This window comes from Vanessa tameamea, chromosome 26 (genome assembly GCF_037043105.1).
Source record: "Vanessa tameamea isolate UH-Manoa-2023 chromosome 26, ilVanTame1 primary haplotype, whole genome shotgun sequence".
NCBI classification, from domain to species: Eukaryota; Metazoa; Arthropoda; class Insecta; order Lepidoptera; family Nymphalidae; genus Vanessa; species Vanessa tameamea.
In genome coordinates, this window is record NC_087334.1 from 3100830 (window position 1) to 3116823 (window position 15994).

General features: G+C 39.1%; 1 protein-coding gene across 2 annotated transcripts in view; it reads left to right on the plus strand.

The window, feature by feature from the left end:
- LOC113393842 (uncharacterized) overlaps positions 1–15567 on the plus strand; it is a 34752-nt gene extending 19185 nt beyond the window's left edge. Inside the window, exons 2-21 of one of the 2 annotated variants that reach the window (XM_026630931.2) lie at positions 1742–2494; positions 3089–3268; positions 3974–4125; positions 4436–4543; positions 6080–6234; positions 6463–6566; positions 6742–6925; positions 7080–7189; positions 7304–7490; positions 7832–8004; positions 8376–8539; positions 8663–8803; positions 9114–9280; positions 9439–10005; positions 10201–10312; positions 10458–10590; positions 10831–10988; positions 11272–12155; positions 12604–12932; positions 13175–15567. In XM_026630931.2, the coding sequence (XP_026486716.2) occupies positions 1742–2494; positions 3089–3268; positions 3974–4125; positions 4436–4543; positions 6080–6234; positions 6463–6566; positions 6742–6925; positions 7080–7189; positions 7304–7490; positions 7832–8004; positions 8376–8539; positions 8663–8803; positions 9114–9280; positions 9439–10005; positions 10201–10312; positions 10458–10590; positions 10831–10988; positions 11272–12155; positions 12604–12928 (4757 nt within the window). In that variant the 3' untranslated portion in view covers positions 12929–12932; positions 13175–15567. The remainder of the gene's footprint in view (positions 1–1741; positions 2495–3088; positions 3269–3973; positions 4126–4435; positions 4544–6079; positions 6235–6462; positions 6567–6741; positions 6926–7079; positions 7190–7303; positions 7491–7831; positions 8005–8375; positions 8540–8662; positions 8804–9113; positions 9281–9438; positions 10006–10200; positions 10313–10457; positions 10591–10830; positions 10989–11271; positions 12156–12603; positions 12933–13174) is intronic. The other variant, XM_026630940.2, reaches the window with a different exon arrangement.
- The last annotated feature ends 427 nt before the right edge of the window (positions 15568–15994 follow it).

Consider the following 15994-nt stretch of genomic DNA (forward strand, 5'->3'; position numbering starts at 1 on the left):
CTAGCAATAGTCAATATAAGTATAACCTATATAAATAATCAACATTAAATTCAAACTCGTAGTTGATCTTATATATTTATATACTTTATGAGAGTAAGTATTTACTTATTTGAATCGAAATTTAAACTACTAATCAACCACCGGTCGGAATGAAGATTCTGCTAATAAGAACCGGCAAGAACTCTTTTACTACTAATTAGATTACTCAATCGTGTTATGTTGCTAAGTTATTGTATACTCAATAACACAGTCATGTTAAGTGGATACGCTAAACACCGCAGTGGAAATAGTCTCTGCTAAAATGCTGACACAAGTCGGATTTAAGAGCCCTAGATAGGATGCAAGTCGTCTAGTTGACATTGTCTGTCTATCTAGGCGATTATGGGCTAGGTCAAGTATAGCCAGTTTTGTGTACACATCTCTCTCAATAATACCGCTCTTACCTATACTTTTCATACGTATGCGATTTATACAAAGCTTAGTATATTCACTTGGTGTTAGGGCTTTGCGATCCCATCTTAGTAGGTACCATCGGTTTCCACAGATACTTATTCTACCGCAGTAGTAGTATTGTTGTGTTCCGCCTCGAAGGGTGGGTGAGAAGGGTGAGCCAGTGTCAATACAGGCACAACATCTTAGTTCCTAAGATCGGTGGAGCATTGGTTCTATGGTGGTCATAGACGATGGCACTCACCACAAGGTGGCCCTTTTGTTTGTAGGCTTGGTTGGGTACTAATCACAAATCATCACGCATACGTAGTATTATTGTTTGTATAAGTGGTGCCCGAAGGCGATGTAACAAAAAGTGGTTCTTATTAGCCATCAGATGACCCCTTGCCAGTTCGCTCACGTATGGAGACAGTATCACATCATCTTCCGATCGATACTTGATATATAAACACATCATAGGACCAACGTCTGTCTGGTTTTGCTAGTTAACACATCAATGCAATCATACTCCTACAGCTGTATGGATTCTATAGCTGTCAATTTTATCAAGAAAAATGACAGGGGCAAGAAATGGTACCTATTAAAAAAAACCCGTTTACAATAATATTAGTTGATTATTATGAGATGAGTTTCGATGTTTTACAAGGAGACTGCTAATGTATCTTTAACTGCTAGCTAATGCGCGGATTGCATTACAGTATGTTTTTTTTTTTGCAAATTATTCGATACGACACGCACCAATTTGAGGTCTTACAAGACTGCTAAAGTATTTTTTATTAACTATTAACACTGTCGTACACAATAATACCTCTAATATATTTTTTATAAGTTTCTAATATGATTTACGCCACCTAATGTTTATGGTCCAATGGTAGGATCATAACGTGAGTGCCAATATCTTTATAATGTACAAATACGAACAAAAACAAGTTCTTATTAAATATGAGATACAAGTTTTCGCCCGCGGCTTTGCCTTCGTTTTAGGTTTTAAGTTTAAAAAATGTAGCCTAGGTCTTTTTTTCAAGTTTCAAGGGTTCAAGTTTGCTTCATACTAAATTTTACAAATTCGGCTAAGTGGTTTAGCCGTGGGAGCGTTAAAAACGTATAGACAGAGTTAATTTGGCGTCTCTAATATTAGTATAGATTATAACTTACGGATTATAAAAATATGGCTCGGACTCAAGTGATACCATAATACATAGTATTTAGAAGACATTACTATTTTAATTATGCGTAAGAAAAATTAGTTTTAAATAAAAGTGTTATTTATAAATATTTCATTCTGTTACAGTTCCGTCCGCCCCGCAAAACCTCACTGCAGACAGGGTGACAGCTGACGAGATACATTTATTATGGGCCCCGCCAGCCACGTACACGACAATTCAACTACGAAAAACAATAGATACGAATATTGAAAAGGATACAATAAAATTAGAACCGGACCTAACGGTTGCTAAGAAAGAAACGCAAGCAGACGAACCGATCACTGACGGTATTACAGATGATCGTCTAATAATAGATGCACCAGTGAAACAAGATAGATTAAAAGACGTAGAGTACTCGTATAATTTGTACAAGAATGACAAACAGAAATATAACGACGAATTTTCAGATTCCTATATATTGACCGATGATTCCTATAGAACGAAAAGAGATACGAGGTCTCGGCGGCACAGGAAGCGAAGGCAGGATAATGTGACCGAGGGTAAGATTAGTTTAGAGAGAGATATCGATGGAACGGAGACGCATCGTGTATTCGAATTCCCAATAAGAGTAGACAAGAAGTCTGTACCCGTCGTACCAAAGAAAGTAGCACAGATAGCATATGTATTGTATTACGAAGAAGGTTTTCCAATAAAGAAAGCGTCCAGTGATCTGTCGAAGATGACTGAGATACCAACGTCGGATGATATAAAGAAGAGAAACGTGTTCAAGAGCGATTGGGGCATGCAGGATAACATGAACGCGACTAAAAATTTGACACTGTTAAACACCTCCGGTGTGCAACAGATTAAAGTTGTCGGTTTTAGATTGCGAAGTTTAAGTAAGTTGAAATTATAATTATATAATAAAAACATAACATAATCAGCCTGTAAATTTCCCACTGCTGGGCTAAGGCCTCCTCTCCCGTTGAGGAGAAGGTATGGAGCATATTCCACCACGCTGCTCCAATGCGCGTTGGTGGAATACACATGTGGCAGAATTTCGTTGAAATTAGACACATGCAGGTTTCCTCACGATGTTTTCCTTCACCGCCGAGCACGAGATGAATTATAAACAAATTAAGCACATGTAAATTCAGTGGTGCCTGCCTGGGTTTGAACCCGAAATCATCGGTTAAGATGCACGCGTTCTAACCACTGGGCCATCTCGGCTCATAATTATATAAAAAAATCGAATTAAAAAAATATGTTGTCATTAAATATACAAAATTGTAAAATGGTCATATTCAATTTGATTACAAGTCTCTTCAGACGGTTTTAAATCGCTTTAAGCAATCGATCAAGTGAAATCGTCACGTGTAAAGTACTTAAAGATTATATTAAAAAATACTAATATATTTTCGATTGAATTATATTTAATGATTATCTGTTTTTTGTTTTGATTGGTGTATTCATTATATATATTTTTATTACAGAACCGTTCACCCCCTATAAGATATGGGTGCGTTCATTCTACAACTTCCCGTTGGACGGTGTGATGTCATCCGATCTGATAGAACGTCTCGGTCCCCAATCCGAGTCTCTCTACGTGTTGACTGACGTCAGACCGCCTTCTCCACCCATTATACTTAACCTGACGTGTGATCAACCAAATGGTAATTAATTAAAATTATTAATTCAACGACAATAACGGTATAATAACAAGGATAAATGTAAGTCGTTGTTTAAAACCTTGTCTATTTAAATTATTTTTGTCAATTTTTCTTTAATATTAGAATTTATTTCTTTAATGTTATAATTTATGAGTTGCTCAGTTAATTTTGAAAATATTTAGGTATGAATAAAGACGAAGTAAAAGAAATACCAAGTATAATAATCACAGATTATATACCGTAATAAACAAATTTATTTAACTTGTATATACTATCCTCTTTGTAAATCTGTTTTGTATTTGAGTAACAATGCAAGAGTCTTGCTTTTTCCTCTCGCTAGAGGCTGCTTTCTGAAACGGCGGTAGAGTCAAAAATCGACGTGAAACTTTGTCTCTTCTAAAATGCTTTATTGTAAAGTATAACACAACCAAACGCACCCACGCACGCATTCTTAATAATTTTATACTTATAAATAATATGTTGGATTATTTATCAATCACTAAATAGAAATAAGTGTATTTTGTGATTTTCATATGGTGTGACGAATAACTCATCGGTAATAGATTTTGTTGCAATTCGTCGCTAGATGGCGCTGTATCACATCGACTTCTATACGATTCAACCGATTGCCATGATAATTAGTATCTTTACACATACAGGACAATATCTGTCGGGCTTTGCGATTAATTATATAAACGTCTCTTTCAGGAATCCTATACCTCCAGTGGCGCCAACCACTCGAATATAACAACTCGCTCGACCAATACGTTGTGACCTTGAGGAAAATACCAGAACAGCAGCCAAGGACTCGACTCACATTGCCGACGGTCAAAGATGATATCGAAACCACAATCAGTGTTGTAAGTTAATTTAAATTAGAATATGTTATTATAGATTTAGAGATAACTAGTCGTCGCTCGGGACTTCGATCGCTCAGTTTGAGCTCGTTCATGCCGTACTGCTACAGCCCTGCTCCAATACGACTCTGGGACTACTTTATTTGTATTCAGTTTATCAACCGCGTAGTCCGACACAATTGGTCTAATTTGAAATTTAAGTGTACGTACCTTTAGTAGCCAAAAACATAAACGTGGGGAGGCGCGTTCCTGTACGTACAAATTATATATTGGCTAATTGTTTATTTGAATACCATCTTTTTTGTTTTTGCAGAAAGTCGAGTTATGGAATGTAACGAGTTACGAAGTGAAGATATACGCCGTCACATTGTCCGTGACGCGACCGAATACGCTTATAAATGGTTCCGAGTCTCCACCGAAGGTAATTTAATTGTTTATCTAAATATAATAAAGACAACGGTGATGACGGCCTGAGTGTTATCGGACACGGCTGTTCTTGAAATGAAACTAGGAAATGACACAAAATATATTATATTGGACAAGTATCTGCACTAACATATAGTCTATTCCAACCGTAACAGGAAAAAAGCTAAATAAACGACATTTGACAGCAAATTGACGCGATAACATTGGTCGAGAGCTTGATTAATCTATGAAATTCACTATGGATTTGCGTAAAAATGGCGTTTTGAACGTATACGAAACTGTTATAGGAATATTAAAAGTAAAATTGAGATTGAGATTAGAGATGATTTATTTCCCATTAAGAACAAAGTTCACTTACATGGGAAACTTAAACTAGTAACATAATAATAAACATATATATAGTTAATGGTAACCTTATTTATACAAACATTCAAATATAATTATAAAGTTTGACAGTATATTTTTAATTTAGCCTTAAATTTCAAAAAAGATTTTTCGTTAAATATTTCTCTCGGTAGATTATTGTACATTAGCGCTCCCTCAAATTGTATAGTTTTGTTACCATAATGTTTAGTTCTAGACTTAGGTATTTGTAATTTATGTATATTTCGTGTATAGTATTTATGTGATTTAGTCCTAAAAGTAGGTTAATTAAAGTGGAAATAAGTAGTAAAGTGTAATAGTGTTGTATTATAAATAAATATATATTAATCATAAACGAATGATATACGTAAATTTAAGATTCGTTTATTTTTTTTTCCTACTTCCATTGGAATAGGATATAGATGATATTTCTAATCCTTCACTCTTATAATCTGACGGAACAGCGTTTGCTGATGAGTAGGATTGGATTCAATAACGAGGGTTCAGGCACAAGATCCACCACTTAATGTGCTTTAAATATAAACTGTTTCATAACATGATAAATACTTTCATTGGCGTTATGCTTTCCAAATCTGTTACGCACGATCATAAAGGTGTATTTTATAAAACAGTTCTTGGCTGTATATACGTTTACGTTTGCCTGCGAGTATATGTATAAATAAGTTGTTTCCATTTTTAAACACTTGTTATGTCGTATTTTTTAAAACATACGTTTTTTCTGCAACAAATAAATTGTTCAGACAACAAGAGAAATCTTGTTTTGTTGTTTTATATCGAAAAAGAGGTCGTCGAGTGTGGTGGGGATTTTAGTTGTGTTTGATTAATTTTAACTGGGGTTCTGCTCTAGTGCATTTTTTCGGTGTAGCGTTTTCTCTCCGGTTTATAATCTGTATCGACGTAAGACTACTAATTAAAAGTAACAAATAATATTACGTTTACATTACAATGACTACATTGAGGGTTTTTTTCAGTAAAGTCCGTTCTTAGTCGATGAGCATTTTCGACTAACGAGTTTGTTAATTATTTCGTTACGTAAATCTCCTGATAAGATGTACAGAAGATGACTTGTATGTTAATTAGTTAAATGATTTTATATGGTGTTTAGAATAAAATATTTTGACCGGAAAATAATGATTCTTCTCATCAGGAAGTGTCAAGCGAACTATGTGCGGCGCATTCTGAAGCGATGTCACCAGCGGACGTGTCTCAAGTGAAGCGAGCTGGCAACTCTCTCGTAGCGCTGCTTGCAGCCGCTTTACTAACTACGCTGGCTGCTGTCAGCGCTGCTTTGGTTTATTGGAGGTCAGAATGAACATAACTAACGTCTATTTATTAAGCTGTCTATTTTTTTTTAATTTATATTAGGGAGCAAATGTCATATCTAGCGATAAGTGACTGATAGCATCTGTAGACTGGTAAAAAATATTGATATTTTTTTCCTCAACCTACCATACGTAAGCAATACGAATGGATTCTTGAATACAGTTACCGGACATACGTGGAGGGACTTATAATTTGTACTCTTTTCAGATGTCGATCACGAGTCAGTAAATGCATTAGTGCGGCGTACAATTACCTGGAAGAAGGAGGTGAGAGGGCCGCCAGAGCACCTCTCAATACGTACAAGAAACCTGGTATGTTAGTTTTTTATATGCTAATTTAATATATAAAAAAATGTTTAATTTGATTGTTTCCTTATATCAGATTAATAATTTTAAATGATAACATTTTTAAGTGTCGATATTTTAATATGTAGAAAATTTTATTAAAGACATTAAGTTATAGATTGATATATTTCCTCGTTCTCAGTAGTGAACTGTTCGCCGCTCGTGACGTGCGCGGGCGGCGCGGGGGGAGCGGGTGGTGCGGGCGCGGTGGAGGGAGGTGCGGCGAGACCTCCGCGTATGGCCGGCGGAGCACATCCGCTGGTACGCGCGCGACACTTTCCCGCGCACGTCGCGTCGCTGCATGCAGACGGAGATATCGGATTCAGGTCGGTCTTGGTAGCAGAGTCGCATAATTCGGCTGCTGCGTCAGCTCATGATATATTTTTAAACCTGTACAATATGGTCTGAGATGAGACATATTTTTCGGGTATTTGTCCTGCTCGGAGTCGGGGAAGTTAATGTTTAAATGTTTATTTGCAGCAAGGAATATGAAATCGTAGTAGCGAAGTCGGCCGCACTGGGACACACCAGCCATCATAGTTACCGACCGGAGAACAGGCTTAAGAATCGATATTTGAATATCACCGCATGTACGTATATCGCCACAGAGTAAAAATTATTTTTTAGTTTCTGACGTGATGAGCAAAGTTACATTCAATAATCATATGAAAAATAAATCCACTCTACCATAAAATGACCCGCAGACGACCACTCGCGCGTGTGCGTGTCGGCGGGCGCGCGCTGCGGCGCGGCGGGCTGCGTGGGCGCGGGGCGCGGCGCCGCCTGCGACTACGTCAACGCCAACTTCATCGACGGCATGCTGCCCGCGCTGTCGCCGCACGCCGCGCGCCGCATCGAGCGCCGCCTCGAGCGCCGCGCCAAGCCCGCCAGGTACCTCCCCGTCTCCCCGCCTCCCCGTCTCCCCGCTGCAAGCTTGACCTCCAAGGAGCGACATTAAAATTTTATACCTAACTCCTGGCGACTAACCCCTAAAACACGTTTAGTAAACAAGTAAAATTCTAAACCGTCACACCTAACTAAAACTTTAAAGAGAAAATAGGCGCGGGCTACTGTGAGCCCCCGGGTGTAGTATAACTTAAAAAAACCCTTATGCAAATGCGAACCCGCGGGCAGCAAATAGTCGTATAAAATGCTAATTCTCAATAAAGATAGATGATGATACATCAGTAACTGTGTAGTAATAAATAAATAAATTTTTTTTTATTCCATAGACAACCCTCAGTAAAAGTAACAAAACCACCGCCAAATCTTGCCGAGGGCATCGAATCGGCTTTCCTGAACATCGAGTTCTCCGGCATCGTAGAGTCGGAAGATCAGGCCGATGACTCCGATAGCGAACGCAGCGATGACGACTCGGAGCTAGACGATGTATATGTGGACATAAGTGAGTTTAATTGGTTAGAATACGTCAATATTAATTGAAGATTGTGGGCTTAAAATAGAACAAGCATAACTTGTGTTTTTGTGTGCTTGTTTGTGTTGAAAGATGAACAATAATTAATCTCGTTCTCCGTCATAAAGGATGCATCCGTCATAAGCATGTATCGGATGAAAATTTAGCTCATTTGTATCTATTTCAATTTATTTGTATCTCATTCAATCTCCAAGGTTTTTTCCTTAAACTACAACTTAAGTTCAACATTGTATTTTCATATACAAGTACACAAACATCATCATATAGTATGCAACTTGGTTTTAGACTTGTTGTTTTGTTAAATAATGTAACAAATTAAATATATTAATATGCATCATCAGATGGTGTCCCTCGGCAAATCAAACTGGAATGGGCAGTGTGGCGTCGCAGATACATCGCTACGCAGGGACCGACCCCAGCCACCTTGGACGCCTTCTGGCGGATGATCTGGCAGCATCGTGTACACACACTCGTTATGATCACGAACCTCGTCGAGAGGGGACGGGTGAGTGTCGTTCAGTCTTGTTTAGTATTGTGTCTATACAAGTATCTATAGTAATCTATATATTAATTTGGCCCCCTTTGTAGAAGGAAATAGCTGTAATATACTATTTTATTTTTCTTTCAGCGGAAATGTGACATGTACTGGCCTGCAGGCGGGCGAGGAAGTTCCGCCGAATTCGGCGGAATACATGTGACACTTTTGTACGAGGATGTGCGGGCAGCGTACACCGTACGACATCTACGCGTACGCAGTGCAGCGCAATCGGTGAGGCGTAATTATAACTAGAGATACTGGGAACGTCTCCTAGGAAAGCCTTAAAATGTGGTTATCGTCCAATAATCATCACATATCAATACTATGTAATTATGTGTTGCAGTCGAAGGGTGTGTGAACCAGTCTAATATCAGGCACGTGGGATATAACATCTTAGATCTTATTATGCTGCAAGCACATCGGCGGCGTAAGGAGTGATTTTTACGTCCCCTAGTGCACGTATGCAATAGTTACGGTGATCACTCACCACCGGGAGTTTTCGCCGGGTCGAACTGAGGTTAACATTGTACGCTACCAGCAGGGGAGCGAGTTGAGCAGCGAGTCGAGCGCGGCGAGCGGCGAGGGCCGGCACGTGGTGCAGTACCACTACACGGTGTGGCCCGACCACGGCACGCCGCGCCACCCGCTGGCCGTGCTGCCCTTCGTGCGCGCCGCCGCCGACCCGGGCACCGTGCTCGTGCACTGCAGGTGCTGCGCCCGCGCTACTCTATACGTCTATCTAGATTCTTCCTCTGAGGAACTATAATGGAACACTAACATTTGAAAAGAACACCAGTTTTTAAAATTGGCAATAAATAATTGAATATAAAAAAGACGATTTGTAATCTCGGTTTTTATCTTTGCAGTGCTGGCGTGGGGCGAACGGGTACATATATAGTTATAGACGCACAATTGAACCAATTAAAATTGACAGGCACACTGTCCCCTCTCGGCTTCCTGTGCCGAGCGCGCACACAGAGGAATCACCTTGTACAGACAGAGGAGCAATACGTCTTCGTACACGATGCCCTCCTGGAATATGTACGGTCTGGCAATACGGAAGTTGAATTCGCTAAAGCTAGAGAATATCTAGTGAAACTTTTGGAGCCTATCTCGGAGGAGGAACTCGCGGTAATGGATCTTAACCCACCGAAACAAAAGAGCTTGAGCGACCTGAGGAACGGCTTCGATAATGACGTCACGAGCGTTAGATCGAATGACTGCAGCGAAAATCAAATAGTTGAAAATGGAAGTCAACTCTCTATAAAAACTGATGAGTTGAGTAGTGAGTTGAATCAGGAAAAAGACGGGTTGGTTAACGGGGAGGAAATGGAAGGCGTGTACGATCTGGCGCCTCGTACGACTGACACGTACAATAAGAAAATGCAAGCATACAATAATATGAACGAACAGGAAAAAGAGGAAATGCGCAGGTGAGATTTAAATGAATATACAGGCTGTTATGAGTTTAAGTGACCGTTGATTTATTGATGTTTTGAAATATTGACTTATCCTCGGTGCTAATTTAAAACATCCTGTGTAGGGTAAATTCTCCTATAATTTGTAGAAGCGAAAACTTTGCTTAAAATTGATAGATCAAATAAACTGGTATTTATTTTAATTTAAAGGGTAAATAGAGCTGAGAACTACGCGTTGTTGGAACGAATGCGGTCATTATCTAACAGGCATCAGGTATACCAAGGCCCGCCTCCCGTTAACTTGTTAGAGAAACAATTCCAGGTAAGTTGCTTTGATATATGTACTTTATTATTAACTTTACGATTTTGATCGATTTTGTAGGTTCTAAGATAAATTGTTTTTATTTTATATTTGTAATGTTTTTTAAGCTCCATGTTTCTGATTTAATCATATTTGTGCATTTCAGTTGATAACGAGATCATGTGTGGAGTCTAGTGTGTGCGCACGCGCAGCTCACAACGCTGAGAAGAATCGTCCCGGTGGTATCTTGCCGTCAGACTCAGCCAGAGTCATGCTGGTTCCTAAGCCTGGAGTCGAAGGTAGATTGGTTTATTAATTATTTATTTTTCAAGTTCGTTCGTGTATACTTTTTCTATGTGATAATAAAATTACTTATGTAATTGATATCGACTTAATATACTTAAAAAGTCGGCAAAAGTGAAAACATGAAGATTTTGCTTTCAAATATTACCTTTTTTTAAATTTTCTTCGTACGTAACATTTTCTACGTTCCCTGGAGTGAACAAGCTCCAGGTCCTGTGACGAGTGTGTGTGCGCAGGCAGTGAGTACGTGAACGCGAGCTGGGTGTGCGGGCGGCGGCGCATGCGCGAGTACGCGGTGGCGCAGCACCCCGCGCGCGCGCCCGAGCTGTGGCGCCTGCTGTGGGACCACACGGCGCAGCTCGTGCTGCTGCTGGCCGACGAGCCGCCCGACCCCGTGAGTCCACCTGCTCGTCCTTCGTTTGACCATGCCCTTACGAGTATTTTTATATCGGCATTTTAAAATTAAATGTAAACCTACCACCGGTTCGAAATCTTTCTATTCAGAAGAATTCATTTGTCTATATATTTTTTTTATAACAAAACATGTCTATATAAATTGCTTATTTTCTTCTGATTATCATCAATGTGAATTAATTAAGGGTTAAGACTGAGCAGTGAGCATATAATGAATGACTACTTTTAAGAGTTGCAACTGAAGGTCACTGTATTTTTATCAGGAATGCGACGTGTTCTGGCCAACAGAAGATGAAAAGGAATTATTTGTTGCGAACTTTAGAGCGAGTTTTGTTTCGAAAGACACATATGTAGCCTATAGAAGATCGGAAAGAAAAGTTCAAAACCATTCACCACCAACGCCAGAGACGAACGGCTACAGGAGGCAGGAGGGCAGTGAGTGCGCAGACGACGAATGTCTTATACCAGAAAATTGTTCTCCAATCAACGAATCGGAACCAGCGTACCGCTTCGATAGAACGGAATTGAGATTAGAACGTCTCAGTGGAAGCAGAGATCTATCAGCTCGGAAATCGATAGCGAATGGAGATTTATTCTCATCTTTGTCTGAAAAGAAGAATGGACCAAAATCTCCAAGAAGTCCATCCAAAATGTCATTGAAAAACTTCAAACTCAGTTCGCCAACCAAATTCAAATTTCCTGAATGGGGATCAAGGACCGCCGGTTCTCCCCCAGACACGGCACCACCCCCACCTCCCATCGCGCCATCCTTATCCGTCGAAGAGGAAGCGGAGTTAAGGAGACCAGTGTATATGTTTGAAAAAGTTAAAAGTGTTCCGAAAGTCCCCTCCGATAGAATTATAGAAGTTACCAATGTCAGTGTTCATTCGTTACAGGACGATTATCAACTAAGTGTTAAGTTTATTAAGTGCAGTGGCTGGTTACACGGTGATACGACTGAGTACTGTGCGGGCAGGCCCGATGACAATGAATATGTTAGAGCAGTGCGGCAAGCTAGCTGTGAGAGTGAGAGGGAAGGGGCCTTGGATAGGCTCATAGCACCCTATAGGGACTCGTTTGCGTTAATAGAATTTGTAGCCGGCTGTCAGATGGAATACAAGAATGGTCCAGTCGTAGTCATTGACAAGTAAGCATTCATTCGATTTTGATTTTCTTTGAACTTTTTGCTTGTTGGTAGGCAAGCCCGTCTTGCCAAGCAGGTATTGTGTTCCGGTTTGAATGGTGAGTGGTGAATCTAAGCATACATAGTAACTTAGGTGGCCACCTAAGCCTTGCCCGTCCGCCTCCTATTTCATAAAATAAAACGAATCCGTTATTTGCCATTTTGTGTAATTGATTATTTAGGACTTACTTTTCATATCTTTGAAATAATATGTCTCAAGGCAAACGACGTGGGCTAAGAAATCGACTCGAAATATGTTTTGTTGTCATAAAATCGAAGCTTCGATTTAATAAATGAATAATATGACATATTAGACCTACAAAGCCCGTAAACGACCCATTGCTGAGCAAAAGGCTTAGAACCTATTCGACTACCCCGCGGGTTGGTGGTCTATATCGCATCGAACATCCAGGTACGGCGGATGGCGAGCGCTGACGTTCTGCTCGCTGAGCGCGGCGTGCGGCGGCGTGCGCAACCCGCGCGTGAGCGAGCCGGGCGCCGAGTGCGCGCCGCGCGTGTGCGCCGCCGACCTGTACTGCAGCAGCGCGCTCAACGCGCACGCGCGCGCTGCGCCGCCCGCGCCCCCCGCGCCCGCAGCAACCGCCGCCCCCGCCGCCCCCGCCGCCCCCGCCGCCGCCGCGCACGCGCCGCACGCGCTGCTGGCCGCCTACTGCGCGCTGGCGTCCTACGCGCACGCTCTGCCCGCCCCGCAAGCGCCCGCGCCGCCCGCCAGCTGAACCGGTTAGCTTTTTATTGCTCTCTTGTAGATAGGCTGCAGGTCGTGTCAGCTGAGTATGTTAAACACGGATTTGTTCATGCTAATGTCTAAAAAGTAGGTGTCAAATTTGTAACAATATCATAAACTTGATATAAATATGTGGACTACAGTATTTTTCTATTTGAAAATATAAAAGAAAACCACTAAATAAATTATCAAGAACCAGTAAACTTATGACACTAATTATATGTTTGTATCCTTACAGGACGCCGCCGACACCAAGCGGACTCGTATAAAAGAATGCATAATTGTTAATTGTTACGAACATAATACTCAGTGCGTTGTGCGGTAACTATGAAGAGACCCTTTAACTTTGGTGCATATTTCCTATTAGCTAACCAACTTTGATACAGTTTCGACAGAAACCGCCATATTCTGTAATAGCTTTAACTAATACACAATTTTGATAATGTTGGTACGAAAATTTGCAGTGGCCAATATATCAGACCAATATCAACCGTTTTGTCCAATGTTGGTGTAAAGTTTGTCTCAATGTAACCGAGACGAACTCAATTTTTGGACGTATAGCTGCCTTTTTCTACACAATAATGTAAGAAGGAGATGTAAACATTGATTAGACGGATTTTTCTAGGATACAAGTGAGATAAATGCATCCGTATCAGCTTGTTTCCGAAATTATTTGGGGGAATAGAAAGTTGGCTGTAGATATATTGTAATAATTTGGTGACTCGATGTATAATGTAGACGTAAAATGGTATTACATAATTTGTAAGAAACATGTATTCAAAATTGTTATTATAATATAATGGTCTTGGTAATTTTGGAAATATAATTAAAAAGTGAGTGTAGGCAAAGGGCATTGCCAATGTTACGCGTGATTTAGCGGCTCAGTCGAAGGTTCGACTATTCAAGTATAGGTGCTTAGTTTAAGAATACTTGAAACTTGGTACTTTATCGTAATATACACAATATGGTACCATTATTTCCATCATATGCTTAAAGAGGATGTAAAAATTGTGACAGTTTTGACAGTGGATAAGTCGTAATGCCTTGAAATAGGTGCTAGTATCGTTTGACAAAACTTAATCATTGGCTACGTAACTTTCTCCCGGTACATACATAGAATTCTCTATACATAAATTAATCCTGTGGTCATAGACTTAGTGTCATAGTCTGAATTTTTATTTAAGCAATTTCTTTAAAGCATTGACGATCGACGCTAATTTATTTTTCCTTAAGTTAATACTAATTACGTTATATATCAAATTATATGATAATTTCATACTTTTTCTCTTCTTTTTTTTGTCAGATATTAAAATTATCTTTATTTGCCGTCGTCTTGTCTTCCTTGTATAAAAGGGTCTATAATTAAATTGTCATTGTCTTTAATAGTGCCGACTTTATCTGAGTCTTCCGGTTATAGATTTTTTTTTTAAATCTATTCGCACTCGCTGGACTTTGGAGCGACATTGTGAGCGGTCATCGATGAGTTGTAACGATTTGATTTCAAAGTAGTTGGAGAACAGTTGTACCGATACTATATTGTTAGATATGTATTTGCCAATGCAATATCAAACGTTGGGCCAACGTTGGCATGCCTCTTATGCCTATATACTCACCGGTTATGCGAACAAAACATAGAGCTATTCTCTATATCGGCTGATGAATATTCAAAAAAATGCTACATTCTATTGAGTAATCGATGAAATTCATTGAAATTTAAAAGGACGTTGTATAGAGTCAGGTTATATTGAATGTATGTCTTTGTCTCTTATGAAGTAATACGTGGTTGTGTGCGTTATTAAATAGGGCATGAACTGATTCAATGGTATGTTCTAAGGTTGCAAATTTTTAAATTCGTCGGTTTTAAAATATGGCTACTCGATTTCAAGGCTTAATATGAGCCAGGCAATATGAGTTTTTGAATCAAATTAATGGACAAGGAAATATACTACTTTTAAACTTATATTTCAATACTTGTGTCTAAAATATTACTGATATGTCATGATTTATTATTTAAAAATATATATTTGCATAATACTTAAAGGTTTTGAATTTCCATTAAAAGAGGATCTATGTTTCTTTTAAATATTTCACAATAATTACAAAATTATTATTATTGTAAAATTAGATCAACTTTGACAGCCATCTCGTGGCGTGGTGATTAGTTGGACGTTTAACGTTGTTGTGCTGTCTGTCACAACAGACTTAATACTATTTTTGTCCATAAAAAATACTGAAATATTTTATGTTAATCGGTTAAACTGTGTCGCAGTCTATCAATCTCAATCAGAAGTCCAATATTATATATTTTATCCCTCGAAGTACATTAAATATATAAGTCAAATATTTTTACATAATAATAATATGCAACCTTACCGAATCAGATGAATGTCTAGGGCGTCCGCTAAAACGTGCGCGGGTGCACGCTCGCATGAGAAACGGACGTTCTTCGTGCGCATGCGCGAGCATTAGCGGTCCGCTTACAGTGCCGTCATCTTGCTGGATTTTATACGCCATCAAAAAGTTCAATTATACTGAACCAATAAATATCGTATGAATTATACGACATCGGTTATCTTATACCTAATTATATAATGTATCTATGGTTAGTAAGTGGAAAATGTTCATATTCAAGTTAGAAATAATGATTTTTTTTTGTTTTGGGAATACGTGGCACTCATCGTAATGGAAGCCATGAAATCACCCCCTATTCAGGTAGTCGTACAAAAATTTAATAATATTAATATGAACGAAGCACTAACTTATCTTTTTCTTTTTAAATTGTGATGGTGGAGATGGTGTTCATTTACATCGTTACAAGAATTCTAACTTTGAAATATACAAAAGGAATTTCTCAATTTTTTAAAAACTTTTGTTTAATTTTCAATGTATGTTTGTTCGGGTGGAATCTTGCTACTTATCACCGATTGAGCTGAAATTTTTGCTAAACACATTTTTTTAGCAATTATATCTTTAAGTATATTCGTTTTATTTGGCTATACTTGTAATTTTTTTTTTTTTGTTTTATGTTATAGAAACAGTGAGACGATTTAATCGTTTG